Source organism: Thamnophis elegans, chromosome 4 (assembly GCF_009769535.1).
Source record: "Thamnophis elegans isolate rThaEle1 chromosome 4, rThaEle1.pri, whole genome shotgun sequence".
Classification (NCBI taxonomy): domain Eukaryota; kingdom Metazoa; phylum Chordata; class Lepidosauria; order Squamata; family Colubridae; genus Thamnophis; species Thamnophis elegans.
In genome coordinates, this window is record NC_045544.1 from 124,646,387 (window position 1) to 124,668,833 (window position 22,447).

Below are 22,447 nucleotides of genomic sequence, written 5' to 3' on the forward strand. Positions count from 1 at the left end.
GAGGGAGGGAAGAAGTAGTAGGACCGTTGTAAGGTAAGATGGATCTATGGGATGTTAAAAAAGCAATTTTCAAGTATATTGTCAACAGTAGGAAAAATTGTCATATAATTGTGAATGTATATATGAAATTGATAAAATAAAATAAAGTTTAAAAAAAATCCAGATGCTTGGCAATTGACTCGTATTTATGACAGTTGCAGCATCCCAGGGTTTTGTGATCGCCTTTTGTGACCTTCTAACAAGACGCTTGGCAATGGGGAAGCTACTTAACAACGGAGTTACTAATTAAACAACTGCAGCGATTCATTTATCAACTGTGGCAGGAAAGGTCGTAAAATGAGGCAAAACTCCCTTAACAACTGTCTCACTTAGCAAGATAAATGTTGGGCTCAATTTTTGTCGTAAGTCAAGCCCTACCTGTAGTGCTTTGGTCTAATGTCTCTCCAGCTAATTTGGGAAGCACAAGTTATATTTTGAGGGAAAGTTGTAGCCATGCATGTTTTCTAAACAGGTTGGCACCGACAAGACATGATGAGACATCTCTCAGATTCTCTGCACCTGGGACTCCTCCCCTCCGACATATTTAGACAACATGAGGCTGGAAAACTCTGTTTTAGGTAATGCAAGCAGGCATTTAGTCTTCTCAGAAGCAGAGAACATATTTCCAACTTCTAGTCTGCTTTCTGACGAATCGCTGACTAGATCGGGGTTGGCAAGCTTAAACACTCCATGAGTCATAGAAGTTCTAACTGGAAGCCCCCCCATTCAATTCTGGAGCAGACTGGAAGTCCAGAATTAGACTGGAAGCTAGGAGTCTCCTTCTAGCGCGGCATCCTTTTTCCTCTACCTGTCCTAACTGAAAGCCCTATCAATTGTGAAGCCCACCGGAAAACCTGCCCCTTACCATAGTGTCTCCTCACCCCAAACCGGAAGCTCCTCTCAAAATTGTGGCGGCGACCGGCGATAGAGAGCCACAGCAGAGGAGTAAAACAGCCACATGCAGCTCCAGAGCCACTAGTTGCTGACCCCTGGACTAGATCAATCTGCTATTTGCAAAGAGTTGTTTCCTTTAAGGTAGAAACAAGAATACACTTGTTTCCACTGTTCATCAGAAAAAAAACTGAAGAAGGGGGAGAATATAATGGCCATAGATCTCCCCTCGCCTTAGCATCCCAGTAAAATCCCAAAACAGAGAAACATGATGCAAAAGACCTTTAGAAGGAAGGTGACATGTAATAACTGCTCTAAGTCACTGCAGGCATTGGAAAAGCTAATGGGATGGGGTAAAGGTTCCCCTCGCACGTATGTGACAGTCGTTCCCGACTCTAGGGGGCGGTGCTCATCTCCGTTTCAAAGCCGAAGAGCCAGCACTGTCCAAAGACGTCTTTGTGGTCATGTGGCCGGCATGACTAAACTCCAAAGACGCACGGAACGCTGTTACCTCCCTAACAAAGTGGTCCCTATTTTTCTACTTACATTTTTTACATGCTTTTGAACTGCTAGGTTGGCAGGAGCTGGGACAAGTAATGGGAGCTCACTCTGTTACACGGCACTAGAGATTCAAACCACCGAACTGCCGACCTCTCTGTTCAACAAGCTCAGTGTCTTAGCCGCTGAGCCACCGCATCCCCTTCATGGGATAGTAAGGTATAAACTGTTGCAAAATAAATACCTGTCTGAAGTATACTGCCCAGATTAACGTACTCTGAAATGCTACCAACAGCTCAGAGTCATTTGGCGCCAGGTGGCATAAACATTCAATGCTTTTTCTGAATTTACACACTGTCTGTTTATTGTAAGAAGTGTCACCCATTCTAAGACAGACGTGCAAAAAGTACAAATTTTTCACACACACCCGAGCCAAGGCATGTCATTTTAGTCTTAATTTTATAAAGGTTTTAAAAAATATTTTTTTTAATTCAGAAATATAAGTTCTGTCATTTAACTCCAAGTAACCAAAGCAACATATCTTTAACATCATCGCGTGAGGCCTTCTATTATTATTAAAACCAAGGAGAGGGAACTGATCCACGCATTATATAGAGTTTGCTCCAAAGCACCTCGTTTTCCAGGAGCAACTTATAAATTACACTGCTGGGATCATCAAATTAAAACTCATTTACACATCTAAATTTCAGAATGGGTTATACCGTTTGCAGCTTGGCTCTTTTGGAAGCCACGCCAGATGACATGAATGAGGAGAGGGGAAATTGTTCCTGGCCTCACAGGTAGGAAGTCCCAAGAATGTTTATGGCGATGGTGTCCAAGATCAAAATAATACAACAGACCAGCTTTAATTCCGCCGGCTGGAATCCAGGAGCAGATTTCCCCAGCAACTTTCAAAACACATTTCCCAGAAGTTGATAAAAACAGTATCATCGGTCCCCCAAAATTCAGTCGGTCGCCTTTTTCTTCCCCTTGCCTTGCTGCTTTTTCTTCTTCATGTGGCCACGTGGCCCAGCAGCTCCTTTCGTGGTCCCCGGGGACTGAGCTGCCTTCTTCGCTGGAGGACCCTGCTTAAACGTTTCCCTCCCACCCGCTTCCGCCCCTCGCTTCGTCTTCCTCTTCCTCCTTTTTCTCTTCTTTCCTTCTGAGGGACCCTCGGCCTCGCCAACAGCAGGGGTATTGCCGCTTCTCTCGGGACCGTTCTCCTTGGACTGGCCAGGCTGGGCTTTCTTGCGGTTCTGACGTTTTTTGGTGGCTGGAAGAAATCCCTTTTTCTTCCGCTTTAGGGACTCAACCACGGTTCCGTTTGCGGGCTGTACAGAGACTTTCACCTTCACAGGCCGCCTGCGAATCAAGAACAGGAAACGACCTGTGACATCCACCGCTTAGTCTTAATGCAGCGTTTCTCAACCTCAGCCACTTTTAAGATGCCTGGACTTCAACTCCCAGAATCCCCCTACTGTATTTTCCCAAAAATAAGACAGGGTCTTATTTTCTTTTGACCCCCCCCCGAAATAAGCCGTTGGCCTTATTTTGGGGAGGTCTTATGATTTTTGAGGTGCAGGAGGCGGCAAGCATGGTGAAGTTTTTAAAATTAATTTAATTTTAAAAATGATAAAAAGACTATATACTTGATTTTGCATATACTCACTGCAACGATAATTGCCTTTGCATAACAATAGGAAAATTATACGCTTCAATCTGAGGGGGATGTAATTTAGAAAATACTAGAATGTGCAGAAATGGACAGACTAATGCTTACTATTAAGGTTAAAGAAGAAACGGAATATTTTTTTGATATGGGATACATTTTATCAATAGATAATAGAAACAGAAGTTAAAAAGGAGGAGATATAAAAAGAGGAAATGGTTAAATGGAAATCTGTAAAGAGGATGTTAAGTATTAATGTTATTATATCATTATGTTGCCAAGTTTCCCTGAAAATAAGACAGGATCTTATTTGTTTTTGAGCCCCGAAAAAAGCATTTGTCCTTATTTTCAGGGAGGTCTTATTATTTTTGAGGTGCAGGAGGCAGCAAGCGTGGTCACCTCATGGCTGCCGTTGTGTTGCAATATTTCGGGGAGGCTTATTTTAGCATATGCACTCAAAAGTCCAATTGGGCTTATTATCTGGGGAGGTCTTATTTTCAGGGAAACAGGGTACATGGATTGCCAGGGAATTCTGGGAGTTAGTGCACACAACTTAAAATTGCTGGTAGAGAAACACTCTCCTAATCTAATGCTTCCCCATGTATTACTTAGAATAACAGCGTTAGAAGGGACCTTGGAGATCTTCTAGTCCAATCCCCTGCTTAGACAGGAAACCCTATTCCATTCCAGACAAATCTCTTCTTAAAACTTCCAGTGTTGGAGCATTCACAACTTCTGGAGGCAAGTTGTTCCACTGATTAATGGTTCTGTCAGGAATTTTCTCCTTAGTTCTAGGTTGCTTCTCTCCTATATATACCCTGTTTCCCTGAAAATAAGACCTCCCTGGATAATAAGCATTTTTGGGTGCATGTGCTAAAATAAGCCCTCCCTGAAAATATTGCAACAAAGTAGCAGCCATGAGGTGACCACACTTGTCACCTCCTGCACCTAAAAAACAATAATATCTCTCTGAAAATAAGGCCCAGTTCTTATTTCGGGGGTCAAAAAATAAGACCCCGTCTTATTTTCAGGGGGAAATGGTATTAAACTACAACTCCCATCAACCCCACGAACAAGGCCTTCCATCATCAATTAGCCTTTTCTTTTAAGATCACCCATGAAGTTTTGAGAAACAGACGTTATAAACTGAGCATTCAGAATTGATTCTGGTAAAACGGGCCAAAACATTCTGTTAGGGCAGGGCTGTCAAACTGGCAGCCCGCAGGCTGGATGCATCACATAAGGGGGAAAAATACGTCACATGATGGCAATGTGCCACGGCGAGTTTGACACCTGTGTGTTAAGGGAACTGGGGAGGGGGAGAAATGTTAAAGGCCGCAATCAGCAAGACTACAATACACGGGGGTTGCGATTGCAGCTTTTCTTTTCTTCAAGAGGTCAAGTGTTTGTGAACTGTGCCAATTTCCAAGTTCATTTCCCAAAATTAACATGCCTGATCAGGAGGAGGACCAAGGGGTTGCAAGGAGCAGGCAGCTTCTCCTTCTATGTGTGTGTATGGGCCTTCCTGTTTGTGTTGACTCCTGGCAACTACTCTAATTGTCAGCCTCTGCTTTGCTGCTGCTTCGGCTGCCATTGAAACGGGGAGGGGGGGCATGGTATTTGGGAGGGGACTACTAATTGTGCTGGAGGAAGATCCTGGAGTTTCTGCTGCCTGTCTTACTGCGCATGGCGGAGGAGGTTTCCCGCCAAGGCCAACGGCACCGACATTCCATCTTGGTGATGCCTTTCAAAGTTATCTCGCACCTGACACTTGGGAGAATTATGATTGGACTGTAACTGGGATGCCAAGGGGTGGGGAATGGGTTATTCTATATATCATTTGCTTTCGCGCCTAAATAATCAGTCTTCGCTTTGCTACGCTTCTGATCATTTATAATTAGTAAAAGTACACTTGATTTCTATCAGTGGAGTCTCGTGGTTTTCTTTGCTAATTATTCAATGGAGGAGTGCTGACACTAATTCCTGAAGTTTTCTGGATAAAATTTCAGAAATGGCTCCACTTGCCTTCTTCCTAGGGCTGAGAGAGAGTGACTGGTCCAAGATCACCCAGCTGACTTTGTGCTGAAGGTGGAACTAGAATTCCCAGTCTCCTGGCTTTTCTAGCACGGTGCTTTAACCATGACACCAAACTGGCTCTATAACTTACTTAAATCCCAGGAGTTTCATAACATTCCAGTACATGTTGTCAAGTTGTATGGACTTCTCAAATGTTCCTGCTGACCCAGAGTCTGGAGCACACCACGAAGCTCAGTCAGATCTATGCTGAAGGCCTGAAAAGTAAATAGAAGAATACTAGAATTGCATTCAATAAAGAAGTCGCTTAAAGTGGTAGCTATAGAAAAAAAGAGTTGCTCTCTGTTCCCTGCAAATTCATTGAGAAAAGGATGTGAATGAATGATTCACTCATTCTATCAATGAATCGCTCATTGTATGTGTGGTCCCAAGTAGGGATCACACAGTCAACCAGTCTGATCCCCGGATTCACAATGCAATACTTGCCCTCAAAACCAAAACAGACATCCTTTAGAGCGTAATCCAATCCAAAACCCTTGGCGGAATCTCTAGAAACTTGATAGGGGCACAAGAACACTGGGTTTTGTTTGGAAAACAATTGTTTCTCCCAAAATAAGACCTTCTCAGATAATAAGCCCCAAATGGGTTTTTGAGCACATATACTAAAATAAGCCCTCCCCAAAATATTGCAACACAGCAGCAGCCATGAGGTGACCACACTCACTGCCTCCTGCACCTCAAAAATAATAAGATCTCCCCAAAAATAAGACCAAGTGCTTATTTCGGGAGGAGGGGAGGAAATAAGACGCTGTCTTATTTTCAGGAAAACACAGTAAGTCTAAGTGCTATTGCTATTGCTACTGCATGAATATGACCCAGAGTTAATTCACTGCAGGGATGCTAACTTTAGAGTTTTGGGTGTTCTCTAAGCTTGGTTGTTTAGTTGCATATGTTTCATTGCCCAGCTAGGTAACATCATCAGTACAAGAGCCTGTAAGTTAATGGAATGTCCGCCAATAAACCAAGCTCAGAGAGCACAAAAAAAAAAAGAGATCTTTAGATCAACCCTGAGCTACTTCTCTTCTATTCTCTTCTATGCGACTCTTAATGTAAAGGTTCCCCTCGCACATATGTGCTAGTCATTCCCGACTCTAGGGGGCGGTGATCATCTCCGTTTCAAAGCCGAAGAGCCAGCGCTATCTGAAGACAAGACGTGGTCATGTGGCTGGCATGACTAAACGCCGAAGGCGTACGGAGCGCTGTTACCTTCCCACCAAAGGTGGTCCCTATTTTTCTACTTGCATTTTTACATGCTTTCCAACTGCTAGGTTGGCAGAAGCTGGGACAAGTAATGGGAGCTCACTCCGCTATACGGCGCTCAGGATTCGAACTGCCGAACTACTGACTTTTCTGCTCGACAAGCTCAGGGTCTTAGCCACTGAGCCACCGCTCAGTGACTAAAGCTTACTTTAGTCTCCAAAGAATTCCTAGACAAACAAAAAGTACAACAATGACTTTTAAAGGAAAACTTTGTGAGCAGTGAATATAAAGAGGGAAATATTGGCATTGCAAAGAAGAATCAGATAGTAAGAGTGACAACATACCTGTTGGGTCACTATTTGATGAGGCAGCTCAACAGCTCCAGACACTTGATGACCTTCTCCCGGTCCACCTTAACTTTGAACTCACCCACTTTCTTCAATGTCTATTTTAAAAAAAGGGGGGGGGCAGGTGGGGAGAAGTTATAACCCAGAAAATCACGAGAATGCTTCCTTCCTCCTCCTACAGACCCTTGTATCTTTGCATCATTCCTGTAAAATAAAATAATGCTCCGACAACTTTATGAAAGTCCTTCGTGCCAAGTTAGATTGCTGGCCTAATATGAGAAATATTGGCACAAGCCTGAGGAACTAAATTGAGTCTAGAGGTGGATTCCTCTCTCCTACACCTACACTTTTTGCGCATGTGTGTGCATGCGCAGTGCAATAAAAATTGTTCTACACATGCGCAGAAAGCAAAAACAAACGACGGCACCTATGGCGCCGCCCAGAGAACCGGTTTGGGGGCGTGGCAGGCCTGGGTCACTGCCGGTTCCAGCAACCCAGGCAGCCAAACCACTACCAGTTTGGCTGAACCAGTCTGAACTGGTAGGAACCCACCACTGCTCCAGCTGTTTGTCCGCCTCACTGATGCCTGACTCTGAAGGCAGCTGATAACTGGCATAAGACTCTGGCTTCCTCTCTGCCTCCGACACAGAGCCCCCATCAGAGCCTTCCCCAGACTCCAGGACTGGCCCATGTTCCTCCCCAACCTCCACACTGTCCGAATCTGCTGCCAGCTCAGCTTTGTTAGCTGCTGGTGAGCCACAACAGTATCATCTAATGGTCCCTAAACAAATGATGTGCAATATAAGGAGCACTTCTATACGAGGAGGGTCTTTCTCCCGAGACTCTTAGAAGCCAAAATTCAATGCAGGGAGTCACAGGAAGGAGAGGTGTTTCAGAGTAAAAAAATAAATACAAAATAAGAAGATGCATTAAAGTAAAAAAAAAAAACAAAAAAACGTGCATGAAACACTAAAAGCTTGTCTAGATCAGAAACTCCCATCAGAGACAGACAGGCTGGCTAATAAAACGAGGAGAAAATGACAATGCAGAACATCTGAAGGACGGGGAAAGCTGGATTTGACTGCTGTTTTGACATACTGAGCAAGCTCTTCAGTCCAATTTCTCCCTCGCCTTTCTCTGCACGAGGCCTACTTTCACTGAACTTTGCCTGGAAGTTTTGGAAGGGATTCACGAGCGAGAAGGAACTCTGGCCAGCCGTGTATCTTCTGGAGCCCCCCCGCCATTCCAGACTCCTTAAAAGAACAGCCCTGCAGATTCATAATGAAGACGCCTCACTGAGGCTAACACTGGCTGCCCTGTGCTGCCTTGTGCCTCATGGTACGGCCCTGGGATGCTGTGGAAATGCCTTCCCCGAGCAAAGGAGGATGCCGGTACCATCGGTGAGCCAATTTCTTATGGGGGGGCCTGACAAGTTTTGCTGGAATGCAGCCTTAAGTCTTCAAGAAGGTTATTCTCTGGGCTGAGTCTTACAGGTAGTCCTCCACTTACGACTGCAATTGAGACCAGAATTTATGTGGCTAAGTGAGAAATTGTGAGGTGAGTTTTGCCCCATTTTACGGCTTTCCTCCCCACGTTTGTTAAATGAATCCCTGCCGTTGTTTGCAGTTAGTAACCCAGTTGTTACGTGAATCGGGTTTCCTCACGGACTTTGTGTGTCAAAGGTCGCAAAAGGTGGATCACATGACCTCGGGACACTGCAGCCGTCGTAAATGTGAGTCGGTTCTCAAGCATCCGAAATGTAAATCACGTCGGGATGTCGCAACGGTTGTGTGTGAAAAATGATCCTGTCACTTTTTTTTCAGTCCCGCCGTAACTTCAAACAGTCACTAAGAGGAACTGTTGTAAGTCGAGGACCACCTGTATTAGAAGGCAAGACTTCCCGTTTGGGCTAAGAGATTCTGACAGGAAAAATCTAAAAACCCCACCAGATCAACCCTGCATTTGGCAACAGCCACAGCCGTCGCCATTGGGGTGAAATAGTAAGAAAGGCCCCTTTATTCTCAAACACAGGTAGTCCTCAACTTACAACAGTTTTGTTTAGTGACGGTTCAAAGTTACAGTGGCCCCCCAAAAAGTGGCTTACGACCATTTTTCTCACTCATGACCACTTGCCATAGTCACATGATTTACATTTGGATTCGTGACGACGGGTTCATATTTATGACGGTTGCCGTGTCCCGAGGGTCATGGGATCAGCTGCTGTGGCCTTTTGTGGAGTCAAGGGGGAAGCCAGGTTCGCTTAACAACCAGGTTAATCAGGAGTCTTCCATTCAATTGTATAGAATGAGCAGGATGTCTCTTTTGTGTTTTAGTTTTATAGTTATAATGTAACACCGAAGATGGCGTTTCATTCATTCTACGAGGTACAATGACAATAAACGAAACTAAACTAAATGAAATTAAACTAAAGTAAAGTAAACACTAGACTAATTTAACAACTGCAGCGACTCACTTAACAAACGTGGGGAGAAAAATGGCAAAAATGGGACCCCACTCACTTAACAAGTTTCTCACTTAGGAATGTAGAGTCTGAGCTCAATCGTGGCCATAATTCTAAAACTACCTGTAAAGGCTCGATTTGGGTGTGGATTGGGAGTCCCCAAACCCCCCCCCCACCGGGCCATGGATCGGCACCTGTCCACCGCATGCCAGAAACCAAGGTGGCGCAAACAAGTGAAGCCCTATCCTATGATTCAGGGCATCACGTGAAACCACGCCCCCTTCCGATCCATGGAAAAACCTCTTTCCACCAGTCCCTGGTGCTCAAAAGGTTGAGGGCCTCTGGTGTAGATCACTATTCCTCCCCCCCCCCCCCCAAAAATACTGTAGGTTTGGACTACAACTTCAGGAACTCCAAGGCAATATGGTCTTAAAGTGTGTCTTAGTCCAAGGCTATGGTTTCCCCAGTTGCAACGTATGGCTGTGAAAGTTGGACCATAAGAAAGGCTGAGCGCTAAAGAATTGAGGCCTTTGAACCATGGTGCTGGAGAAGACTCCCGCGAGTCCCTTGGACTGCAAGGGGATCAAACTGATCAGTCCCAGAGGAGATCAAACCCCTGACTGCTCTTTAGAAGGCCAGATCCTGAAGATGAAACTCAAGTACTTTGGCCACCTAATGAGAAGGAAGGACTCCCTGGAGAAGAGCCTCATTCAGGGAATAACTGAGGGCAAAAGAAGAAGGAGACGACAGAGAATGAGGTGGCTGAATGGAGTCACTGAAGCAGTCAGTGTGAGCTTGAATGGACTCCAGAGGATGGTAGAGGACAGGAAGGCCTGGAGGAACATTGTCCATGGAGTCACGATGGGTCTGGACATGACTTCGCAACTAACAACAACAACATGGTCTTAATATTTTTAGGTTGAAGAAGGCTGATTACACATTCCTGAAACGTACATTTTATACCTGTTATCTTGCTCCTGCCTCCTCCGTCACCTAAGAATAAGCTCAGGTTCCCTTCTCACCTTACCCTCCTTCCCACTAAATTGAAATATAGGTAGCACGCACACCAACAGATTCACTATCGGCGTTATTTCTAGTTCTCACAAGAGTGATTGCTTTAAAAATAGGGCACACCCCTGCAGCATTTTCTAAGGCTTTTTAAAATTCAGTACATTAACGGCGTAACATCAAGTCTTCAGGGTTTTCATAATCAATCATAGAAATCTGAAGTTAATTTCCTTCAGGCATAATTTCCAAATGGTTATTGTTTGTTTATGAGCCAAGAGCAATAATAAAATATATATCAATACTATATATTTTATTCTATAATCTCTACAAATCTATATTTATATATCTATACACACAAACACACCGGAGGTGGGGTGGGGGGGGGCATTCAGCAGCAATCCAATGTTATGGCAGACTTGCACCAAGACTTTGTACTGTTGTTAAACACATGGTCGTAACTCAAGGACTACTCCCCCCCCCCGTGTGAATGTGTACATGCACACACACACAATCACCACTGTGCTCATTGGATTGCAGTCCTGTTGCTTGGCAAGCAGGCCATATTTATTAAGCCAGTTGCAGTGTCTTCCTGTTATGTGATTTGAAACTTTTGTGCTGATTTCTGGCAAAAAAATTATTACTACACAATTTATCTTTAGAAAAAAAATAAAAAGAAATCCCCACAAGGAATTCCAATTTCAAAAATCAAATTCATCTGGAGACACCGAAGTATCATTAACAGAGTAACAGAGTTGGAAGGGACCTTGTAGTCATCTAGTCCAACCCCCTGCCCAAGCAGGAGACCCTTCACCATTTCTGACCAAATGGCAATCCAGTCTCTTCTTGAAAGCTTCCAGTGATGAAGCTCCCACAACCTCTGAAGGCAACTTCTGTTCCGTTTGGTTGATTGCTCTCACTGTCAGAAAATCTATCCTTATTTCCAGGTTGAATCTCTGCTTGGTCAGTTTCCATCCATTATTCATCATTCATTTAGTCTAAGGCAGTGCTTTAACATACTGGCTGGAGAATTCTGGGAGACGAACTCCACACATCTTAAAGTTGCCAAAGATGAGAAACACTAAGCAAGTCTATGCAAATGCTTGCCGTTTACCCTGCAGTGGATTCAATTCAGTATAAGTAACTCTGATGTAACTACATGGGAGATATTGAACTAAGTGAATACTATTTTAGACAAGCATTCCTCCTGGACCCACAGCTGACTCTAGAACACCATCTGTCGGCTGTGACCAGGGGGACCTTTGCCCAGGTTCACCTGGTGCACCAATTGCGACCCTACCTGGATCGGGAGGCCCTTCAGACAGTCACTCACGCCCTTGTGACCTCAACTGGATTATTGTAATGCGCTCTACATGGGGCTGCCCTTGAAGAGTGTTCGAAGACCTCCAATTAGTCCAGATGCAGCCGCGCGAGCGGCGATTGTGGGTGCACCAAGTACACCACATTACACCTATCCTCCGCGAGCTGCACTGGCTACCTATTATCTCCGAATCCGCTTCAAGTGCTGGTCGCTACCTATAAAGCCCTACATGCATCGGACCTGGGTACCTGAGAGACCGCCTCCTGCCGATTACCTGTCTCAGACCAATTAGATCGCACAGGTTTGGGTTCTCCTCCGGATTCCATCTGCCAGCCAATGCTGGCTGGCGACTCCCCGGGGGAGGGCCTTCTCTGTTGCAGCTCCGGCCCTCTGGAAGAGCTCCCTGTTGAGATCCGGACCCTTACTACCCTCCCGGCCTTCCGCAAAGCCACCAAGTCCTGGCTGTTCCAGCAGGCTGGGGGAGCTGAGAAGCATCTACCTCCACCAGAAATTGTGAGATGTTGGTTTTTGTTTTTAATATGTTGTCTTTGTCTCGTTCCCCCCTTTCCCTTGTCTTTTGTGAGCCGCCCAGAGTCCTCCGGGAGTGGCCGGCATACAAGACCAAATAAATAAATAAGCATTGCACCTTCTCTCATTACTTATTCCCATTTCCTGGGCCTAGCTTTCTTCTTATTCTTCTGTTTGCCTCTGTTGTGGCCCGCCAGTTGCCAGCAGAGCTGGCACCCAGACTGAAACGATGAGGAGGTTGGGGAGTAACTTGGGCCAGTGCTGGAGTCTGAGGAAGGCTCTGATGGATGCTCTGCGTCAGACACCGAGGATAGAGCCAGGGCTGTCCAACATTTCTCAGCCACAGGAGAGGCAGCTGCCTTTGGAGGCTGATATGAGTGAGGAGGAAGAAAAGCTGGAGCCTGTTTTAGATGGTTTTAGATGGACGTATGCACAGAGCAGTTAGGAGAGGGTGAACAACGGAGGACAAGAGAGTCGACTCGGGAAGCAAAGCACACGTGGACGCTGAATGGCCCCTCCCTAGCTGGGGAGTAATAGAGGAAAGGGGAGGTGGTTGTCCGTAGGGAGACACAGTTCGTATTTCTGAAAATTTCGCTCAATGTGTTTCGTGGCTCTAATTTGCAGCCTTTTGGCTGGGAGCTCACAGCCTTGCAATTATCGCAAGGAACTGACAAGGTCTGTTACTGCAGTTTACTCCTTGAAGGACTATTGCCTGGACTTTTGGTGGGTGAATGCAATTGGGGACCCGGATTGTTGTTGGGGGCAATATGCTGACTCTGTAACCGCTTAGAGAGGGGCTGAAAAGCCCTATGAAAGCGGTAATATAAGTCTAACTGCTATTGCTATTGCTAATTAATTCACATGGTAAATAAAGAGGGGGTTTTTTTGTGGACAAGGAGTCTATTTCTTGCTTCTACTAAGCTGGGTCAGACAGCCTCTTTGCTATGTAATTGCCTATAAGACAATCCTCGACTTACAACTGACCGTTCAGTGATTACTCAAAGTTACAATGCACTTCCACTGAATGGCTCCTTGGCGAAGGAACGCGAAGACTATTAACAAAAAAGGGAATTAAGGTCTGGGTAAATAGCAAAGTGTGAGTAGGAGATAGACTGTCCCATCTCTATTCCTCTTCATTGTAAAAAGGAGTGGAAGGGGAAACACTGTTAGGCTTTCAAGAATGATGTCAGCCCTTCTAGGTAGGCCATGTCAGGAAATAGATACCACCAAAATTCTACTTTATTAATACCAGCTAAAATACTACATCGACAATGTTTCTCCTATCTCCCCCCTTCCTCTTATACCAAGGAGAATCAAGATGGGGCAATCTTGAGTATCTACAGACCCCTCACACCATGGACACAAACTGGTTTCAACTTCTACCCTTGAACATGGCACTAGAGGGCATTGCACACAATTGCACACCTCTAGCACCATTGAACAACTAACACAAGGACAGTTTTTGCCCCCATGCCATCACTCTAATTCCCACAACACTGTCAAACTATCTAGTAAGGCTGTATTACTATTATTATTCTCCTCATATTTCCTATTACCTGTCTCCTTATCTTCTATAATAACTATAACTTGTTGTTGGTATCTTACGATATATATTGTTTATTTAGTATCCTAGTATGCTTTATGTTGATTGCTTATTTACCATCCCATGACTATCACTAAGTATTGTATCTTATGATTTACGATGCATGTATTTTTTACGATGATTATGATCATGATTTTATCACTATCGCTTGCATGTACACTGACAGCTTATGCAGCAGAAACAAATTTCTTGTGTGTCGAATCACACTTGGCCAATAAAGAATTCTAAATGTTTATCGGAAATGTTTTTACTGTTTTCCCAGGCTAGGCTCATACTTTATTAACAGGCACCACCAATCTTTTCAAACTCATCTCTGTTGCTCTAAAACAGCCCCGTTTTCAGTTTCAGCACTCACGTGTTTCTTTTTTTCCCAACACGTGAACAGGGATTAGAAAAAGAAGGAGGAATACGATGCGTATCAGGAAATGTAAAGTCAGAGCGATTTCATCCTACCTCCGTAATTTGATGGGTGCTTCTCTGATGAAATCTTCCCACTCTTTTCCAGACAATGAAAGCTTGAAACACTTATTCTGCAGGGCTTCTGAAGAAGCAGACACGCCTGGGCCTGAAACAAGAAATTTGAGGGGGTGGGGGAGAGGGGAGGAAAAGAAGGGAGATGGTGAGATGGAAATACTTTTTCCTCGAATAACAAGCAGAGAATTCAAAGGGTAGCGGTTAAAGATTCTTCGGAGCTTGTAGGAAATGATCACCTAGCCCTGTGATGGCGAACCTATGGCACCGGCACGCATGCCAGAGGTGACACACAGAGCCCTCTCGGTGGGCACATGCACCATCACCAGCGGTTCTTCTGGTTTCTGGCACGCTGGTCTTTGCAAGTGTTGGAAAATGTCTCCAAAAATGGCCTGGAAAACAGCCAAAAACCAGCCCAAAAAAGGCATGCATGTGCCGGCCAGTTTTGGGCTTCTAATGCCCTGGCATGCGCAATAGACCAATTGGCTGATGCAAGTGCTGGAGAAACCGAAGACCGCTGGCTAGCATGTGCACTGGCCAGCTGGTCTCGGGTTTCCGGCTTGCGCACATGCATACAGGTTCCAGGTTGGGCACTCAGTGCCGAAAAGGTTTGCCATCATTGACCTAACTGTTCTGATCCTCCTCATCCCACACCAACACCTCAGAGCCAAAGATAAGTTACGGCATTTAATTAACAGACAGACAGGTCCTTTGCAGCAAAACCGGCACGACAAGCTGGGCAGGAATCAGTACAGATAAGCCGTGGCCGCAATCCAGCCTTCCAAGCCACAATAATGTTCTCCAACATAGTGCCTGCGGTGGACTTCTGCAAGAGGGCGTGTGCACAAGCAGTCATTTTATAGTCTGAAGAGGAGCCTAATGCCACCAGCTGAGTGCAATTACTTCCTGTACTTGCACAACTGATGCCTATAGTTCTTCGGTGCAGGCATCCAGGAACAACTCACTGCTGGCGTCCGGATCACTCTCCCTGTCTCCTCCCCACGGTCCAAGGCTCAGGTGCCTCCTGGTGGCCAACCAGCCTACCTTAAGAGGCAGCCTAATTGGTCGAAGGACTGCCGTGGGACGCTAATTGCAATATTGCTTTGCCTCTGCATTTTTAAGCAAAACTGCCTCGTTCATGCTAACAGTATTCAGATCAAAGCTCAGTAATATTTTGCACTGCCTATTTCTCCAAATTTGAGCTATCTCTCTCTCTCTCTCAGCCCAAACCAATAATGGTATTCTATTTTCTTCACTACCGGGTCGGTAGCGGGAGTGCGCACAGAAGGTCCTTGACGATGTCTGGGTGGGTGGGCGGAGCCTTGCGCCGCTGCCACTACCGGTTCGCCCAAACCGTGCAAACTGGCAGCATAGCACCTCTGTCTCAACCCATCCCACAGGTTGCGGTTGTGGATAAATAGAAGGAGGCAGGGTGTGTTAGATACGCTTGCCATCTTGAGTTATTCGTAAAAATAATAAAGATGGCATACAAAATTTTTAAAAAAATAAACACTTAAAATTTTGTGAGAGAGTTATTGACCCCAAGATTTGCAGAAAAATACAATACAGTATTGGAAGGGACCTTGGAGGTCTTTCTAGTCCAACCCCCTGCCTAGGCAGGAAACCCTATACCATTCCAGACCAAATGGCTATCCAACATCTTCTTAAAGACTTCCAGTGTTGGGCATTCACAACTTCTGGAGGCAAGCTGTTCCACTGACTAATTGTTCTAACTGTCAGGAAATTTCTCCTCAGTTCTAAGTTGCTTCTCTCCTTGATTAGTTTCCACCCATTGCTTCTTGTTCTAACATTCATGGTGCCTTGGAGAAAGCTTGACCTCCCTCTTCTTTGTGGCAACCCCTCAGATATTGGAACACTGCTATCATGTCTCCTCCAGTCCTTTTTTTCTATTAAAGTAGAAATTCCCAGTTCCTGCATTCTTCATTGATAAATGAATATCAATGAAGAAAAATATAGCTAAAGTCAACATGGTTGCATGTGGAAATGGAAAGGAAGTATGAGCAAACAAAGGAAAACCGAACTATCTAACAGGTGTCAACTCAAGGCCCGCAGACCGAATCCGGCCCACAGGGTGTTAGATCTGGCCAGTGGAGGCTGCCTTGGAAATAGCTAACGTCCAGCCCGTGGTGCCTTTGCCAGCGAAAACAGAGTTCCGAGTGGGAGGGATGCCAGCCCTCTGCCAGCAAAAATGTTCGAGGGGGGGGTCCTGTTTTTCTGGAAGTGGGAAACATTAACAGAAATAAAACATGAATGAGAAATGACAAGGCTTAGCAAAGGGTTCAACACCCAATAGTGAACAAGACAAGGATATGAATTGTCCCCTTGGCTTTTTAATATACTTATGGATAGATGGGTAAGGTTGTGGAATTCTTGATGATCTCTGAATTTCGTTATTTTCAAGTTCAATGCTGAACTAGAGAAACTCTCTTTTATTCTGTAAGTAACGTTAAGCGTGGCGGTAGAAGTATGAATGGACGTATTTTTGTATGCAGACGATAAGGAGCAGCTGGTGGGAGCCCAAATAATTTGCAGTGAAAGGTAAGATAAGCTGTAGGATGGATGAGACTTCCTGTTCTAAAAGCTAATGCACCGAAGATCAAAAATCACTGCATTGACAAGACAAATGGGGCGGAGAATTGGCAAATTATGTATCAATGATTAAAAAAAAAAAAAAAGTGAGGAGACAAATCTAAAAGTGTGTATGTTGGTATAACAGCAAAACCAGCACAATGGTTGGGAAAATTTTAAATATGCAGCGGGGGTAAGAAAAGCAATAGAAAGTATGATCAGAAGTGTAATGCTGTGTAGAAGAGCATAACGCTGCTCACTTTGTTCTACGTAGGTTGGTGTAGTGGTGTATTAACCCTTCAGCAGACCAAGCACATGCTAAGGGCAAAAGGCCCAAAAAGGGGCACCACAAAGTTGAGAAAGAAAAAAAAAAACAATGAAGATTGTACAGTATATACAAAGGAGGGAGACACCAAGATTTGTCAGTGTTTAGGGCACCAGTGAGCCTTAATCCGCCACTAGGTGGGTGTAGACAAGTGTAGCTACCTTTTCGGCACCGAGTTGCCGAAAGTGTGTATTGTTAAGTAAGCTCCCGTTGGGAGAGCAAGTACGTTCAGCGAAGCATTGTGAGAATTGTGTTGGAGAACCACAAACACCAGCATACAGAGACACAGCAGTTTAAATAGGCTTGTTACTTTCGTGGAAATAGAGGTATCAGAGTCCAGCAAACAGTCCAAGTCATACACCGGATAAGACAGTTCAGTCATCAATGTTTTCAGTCAAGGGATAATCCAAATAACATAGTCCAGTATCATATAATCAGTTCAGTACTCAAAGGTTTGCTAGCAGTTTGCAAAACTTACAATAGCTCATGGCACTTTCTAACAGCCAGCTTCCAAAACACTCAGATCAGATCAGCCCAGCAAATCTAACAACAGAGAGCTAACAGTCATTTTGGCTCCCTCTTATGGCCAATTGAGGAAAACAGCAACCAATCACATTTTACAGTATGATTTAAAGAAACAGGTATAACATTGCTATATGATTTATATATTGCCCAACCCAACCGTTAGAAATTATATTCCCAACATGTATGCACACATGTGTGATCCCCGCGTGTGCGCGTGGGCAGCAGAGACCCCCAAACCACTTGGCTGGTAGGAGGCATGAACATGCATAGCGCTGTGCTGGGGCAATGGCTCGCGTGCCCGCAGAAAGGGCTCTGCGTGCTACCCTGTGGCATGCGTGCCATGGGTTCACCATCACAGATGTAGACTATTAAGAATAAGGTAATCTACAGCAGTTTGGTCATATAGGACCAGGGCTGTCAAACTCCGCAGTCCTGTGAGCCAGATGTATCACATGCTGGCCACGCCCACATCTGGTTGTAGTGAAGGGGGGAAGTTGTGATACATCAAGTGAAACGCCACCATCAGGTCCTGACATAGACCCGAGGGAATGTGAACTGAGAAATTGTAAGAGAAGAATGACTGGGCTGGGAGGAAGGGAAAAACTTGAGAAAGTGTGGCTGGATTATTTTTTAATTTTTCTTTTATTTAGTTTGTTAAACATGTACAAGATGACAGGTATAAGTATAAACCTAAATATGAACACAGTAAACGCGTACAAATAAATGGAGACAGTAGGACAGAGATGTTAGGCACGCTGGTGCGCTTATGCACGCCCCCTTACAGACCTCTTAGGAATGGTTCGAGGTAGACAGTAGACCATAGTAGTCAACCTGGTCCCTACCGCCCACTAGTGGGCGTTCCAGCTTTCATGGTGGGCGGTTAGGGGTTTTGTCCGATACTGAAGCACTTTCCTTTTTTAAAAATTTAATTGACTTTTTTAAAAAATGTCATAGCATTATTTAAAAACATTTTCATTAGGTTGTTCATAAAATCACCATTGCTGTGGAACCGGTGGGCGGTTAGAAAATTTACTACTAACAGAGATACAAAAGTGGGCGGTAGGTATAAAAAGGTTGACTACCCCTGCAGTAGACAGTCTTAGGTTAAATTATGGGATTTGGGGATGTAACAACAGATTCAGGTAGAGCATTCCAGGCATTGAGCCCTCTGTTGCGAAGTCGTATTTTCTGCATTTGAGTTTGGAGCGGTTTATCTGAGTTTGTATCTATTGTTTTTCGTGTGTTCTTGTGACTGAAGAGTGTCGATGAGATCCTTTGAAAAAGTTGATGAATTGATGGGATCCTTTGAAAAAACCAAGGATTGTGAAGAACAAAGGGGAAGCAGCGATGTATGGATGCGTTAAAAGCAAAGTTGGGAGGAGAGGGTTAGCATGCCTGGAGTCATTCCACCTCCCATCAATCCCACAGAAACAAGCTTTGTCAGCTCTCCAGATCAGTGTTTCTCAATCTTGGCAACTTGAAGATGCATGGGCTTCAACTCCCGAGATTCCCCAGCCAGCATGGGGATTCTGGGAGTCAAAGTCCACACATCATCAAGTTGACGTTGAGAATCTGCATTCCAGATGTTTTGCCCCACGCTTTCCATGACCTACAGCCCAGTGGTGGGTTCCGGATCCTATCACAATCAGTACACTGCGACAGGGCCAGGCATCCTATCGGGCACATGCACTGCGCACGCCACCACCCATCAACACTCAGCTGCTCGGTGGAGGTCACACAGGCACTGTATGCTGTGCGTGTGTGTGCAATTAGCCCGTTCGCATCAAAAAGCGGTAAGGAATGCGGGCGGCCAGGTGGGCCAAACGAGCCACCCTTCCGCTCCCAGCTACCACCGATACACCCGTACCGGGCCGTACCGCTCGGAACCCACCACTGCTACAGCCGCTGGTTAAACTCTCTGAAGGCGATGAGAGATAAGAGTCCAAAGTAATGTGAGTGACACAAAGGACTTAACTGTGGCTTATGGTCATGTGTGCATCTGCCTTTCTGGATGTTCATGCTGGAATCTCCATAAAAACAGGAGCAGCAAGCGAATAGGAATCTCTACGTAAAACACAATGTTCCATCGTACTTTAACAGACAGTTTCAACCCAATTTCTCAGTTACACTTCATTATCTAATCTAGCACTGTCTTTTAGAAGATTCTTTTATAATTGGCAAGTCAGGCTGGAGAACTTCACCACTGGTTTGTTTCCAGCTGCTATGAGCAAAATACACTGCCAATGACCCTGGTGGCTCTTATTATACATAGAAGCCAATGATCGATTTATCATCCATGAATATATCCAAACGATGATTTTTTTTGGAACCAGAAGGTTCCAAAAGGACTTTTATATTGATCTTCCTAATTTGACATGTTTATATGAGTGTCAATTCTCAAAACCACCCAGCTAGCTTGGCATCAGAATATACCAGGGTGGGAAAGGCTGTTCCCTACAATGTATTTGCCAAATAAGAGAGATTCACCCCCGCAAAAAAAGCAAATGTAATTAATGAGGACAGAAATATGCAAAAGGGAGAAAACCCCAGGAATTGCTTGGCAACATCTTGGAATCAACATCTTGAGCAGAAACAAAAAAAAGTCAGTTTTGCTGATTACTTCATTTATGGTCTTTCTGCTTACCCTCACCGATTTTATACTGTCCATAACAATCATGGGGGAAAAAATCTGGACTCATCCCATTTTTATCAACAGATTTGTAGCATTAAAAAAACAGCTCCATCTCCAAGGTTTGTTTGGGGGGTGGGGGAGGACTTGCATAAGACTGAGTTTCAGTGGTGGGATTCAAATAATTTAACAACCAGTTCTCTGCCCTAATGACCATCTGGGTATGTGGCTCAGTGGCCATGTGACTGGGTGGGCGTGGCCAACTCAACATCACTCACGTCAATGGGCGCTACGCCTGAGCTGTTACAATGTAATAATGGTTAATCAGAGAGGCAGTTTCTGTAAGCAGGGCAATAAAGATGAGGCTAGAAACAACACCAGAATGTTTCCTTCCTGCCTTCCTTACAGGATTAGCCCTGTAAAGTGGGGGGGGGAAGATTTCTTCCAACACCGGTTCTTCGAACTACTTGGAAAGTTAACAACCGGTTCTCCCAGATAGGTGCGAACTGGCTGAATCCCACCACTGCCAGCTTCATGTAGCCATAAGGCAGGAGTGTCAAACTCTATTTCATTGAGGGCCACATGAGACTTGTGTTTGACCTTGGGGGGGGGGGGTTGTGGCCAGAGGTGGCATGGCAGGCTCAACATCACTTGGGCCGGGGGCACCTGTGGTGGCCTGGCAGAGGCCAGTGAAAACGGGCTCCCAAGCCTGGGAAGTGCGAAGAGGGTTAAGGGGGGGGCGTTTTCGCCCTCCCCAGGCTTCAGGAAAACCTCTGGAGCCTGGGGAGGGCGAAAACTCCCACCACCATGAGGGGGGGGCGGGTGTCACGCATATGCACAGGTGGGTGGTGGGTAGGTGTGTGCATGCAACTTCTGGTTGGGCTTGTTTTCCTCCCTCCCCAGGCTCTGGAGGCTTTCCTGAAGCCCGGGGAGGGCAAAAATGGCCTCCCCCAGCCCTCCAAAAGGCCGAAAATCAGCTGGCTGAGGGCTGCTATACTGGCAAATATGGCTCTGCGTGCAACTTGTGCTAGGCGTGCCATAGGTTCGCCATCACGGTTCTGTATGTTAACTTCCTGGACATTTGAAATAACCTTGAGTGACAGGTGACTTGCACCACGAATGTCATGTTCCATGCCATTCCCTCTTTCCTTTGCAGGACACCTTCTACCACATTCACCTTACTTTTCCCTTGTTCTGGGCATCTGGGGACATTCCCAAACAAAGCCCTGGGCTGCTGTCACCGAGCATTTTAATATTCTAAGAATGTCCGTGAGGCCTGGGAAATTTTGTAAATATAGATGCTGCTAAAGGCTGATCTTCTGCATTGCAGCAAACGTTCTTCCCATGCCTTCATCTAGTTTACCTGAAAAAATCTTTTAGAAAAAGACGGGACAGAAACTTGGTGGGCAAAAGAAAGATCTATAATAGTATGTAGGTAATCCTCGATTTACCACCATAATTAAGCCCAACATTTCTGCTGCTAAAATACATTTAAGTGAGTTTTGCCCCATTTTACAACCTTTCTTGCCACAGTCATTAAGTGAATCACTGCAGCTGTTAAGTTAGTAACACAGTTTTATGCTGTGGGAAGCCCCGCTCCCCTCCAAGAATGAAATATTTGGGAAATATTAAAAAAGGCAGACTATTATACTTCCCCAAAGGAGAAATGGAAAAATGTTTTTAGAGGCAGAAAGCAGTCCCCAGTCTTCTTAATAGCCCACAGCAGACCAGCATTTAGGAGATAAAGAGCTTATTGAAAAAGGAAGCCAACTCTCTAGATTACGCCATTCATAAGCAAAGCAAACCTGCAGGCAGGAATCCATTCAAGACAGGATATTTTGAACTCCTTGCAAAGTTTTGATACTTAAAAAAAGCAGACGTAGGATTAGTACAGCAGCCCCTCACTCAAGATCCGGACGGGACAAAAGCCATTAGCCCACAATAGGAATTGCCCCACACTTTTCAGAATGTAAGCCCCTTCATTGACCACACACCCCCCCAAGCAGCTTTCAGATCTGTATAAGATGTTGGCACTCTCTAGCCTTTTGTCAGCGCCCCAGAATCACATCTGGTTGGTTTCTTCTGCTCCATCATAACTTTTCTTTCCAATCAGCCTCCATGTTGTTTCCAGTATCTTTCTCTCTGAACTGAACCAGGTGTTTTCCTTTCCAACACAGTAAATCTGGCTTCCCCATAGACTTTGCTTATCAGATTCCAAAAGGTGGTCACATGACTCTGGGGCACGGCCACCG

General features: G+C 45.1%; 1 protein-coding gene across 1 annotated transcript in view; it reads right to left on the reverse strand.

The window, feature by feature from the left end:
• Positions 1–1,896: 1,896 nt before the first annotated feature.
• MYBBP1A (MYB binding protein 1a) overlaps positions 1,897–22,447 on the reverse strand; it is an 88,458-nt gene continuing 67,907 nt past the window's right edge. The window contains 7 exon segments of the mRNA XM_032216198.1: positions 1,897–2,790; positions 5,265–5,325; positions 5,328–5,410; positions 6,748–6,836; positions 14,110–14,129; positions 14,132–14,194; positions 14,197–14,221. Of these exon segments, the coding sequence (XP_032072089.1) occupies positions 2,394–2,790; positions 5,265–5,325; positions 5,328–5,410; positions 6,748–6,836; positions 14,110–14,129; positions 14,132–14,194; positions 14,197–14,221 (738 nt within the window). The 3' untranslated portion in view covers positions 1,897–2,393.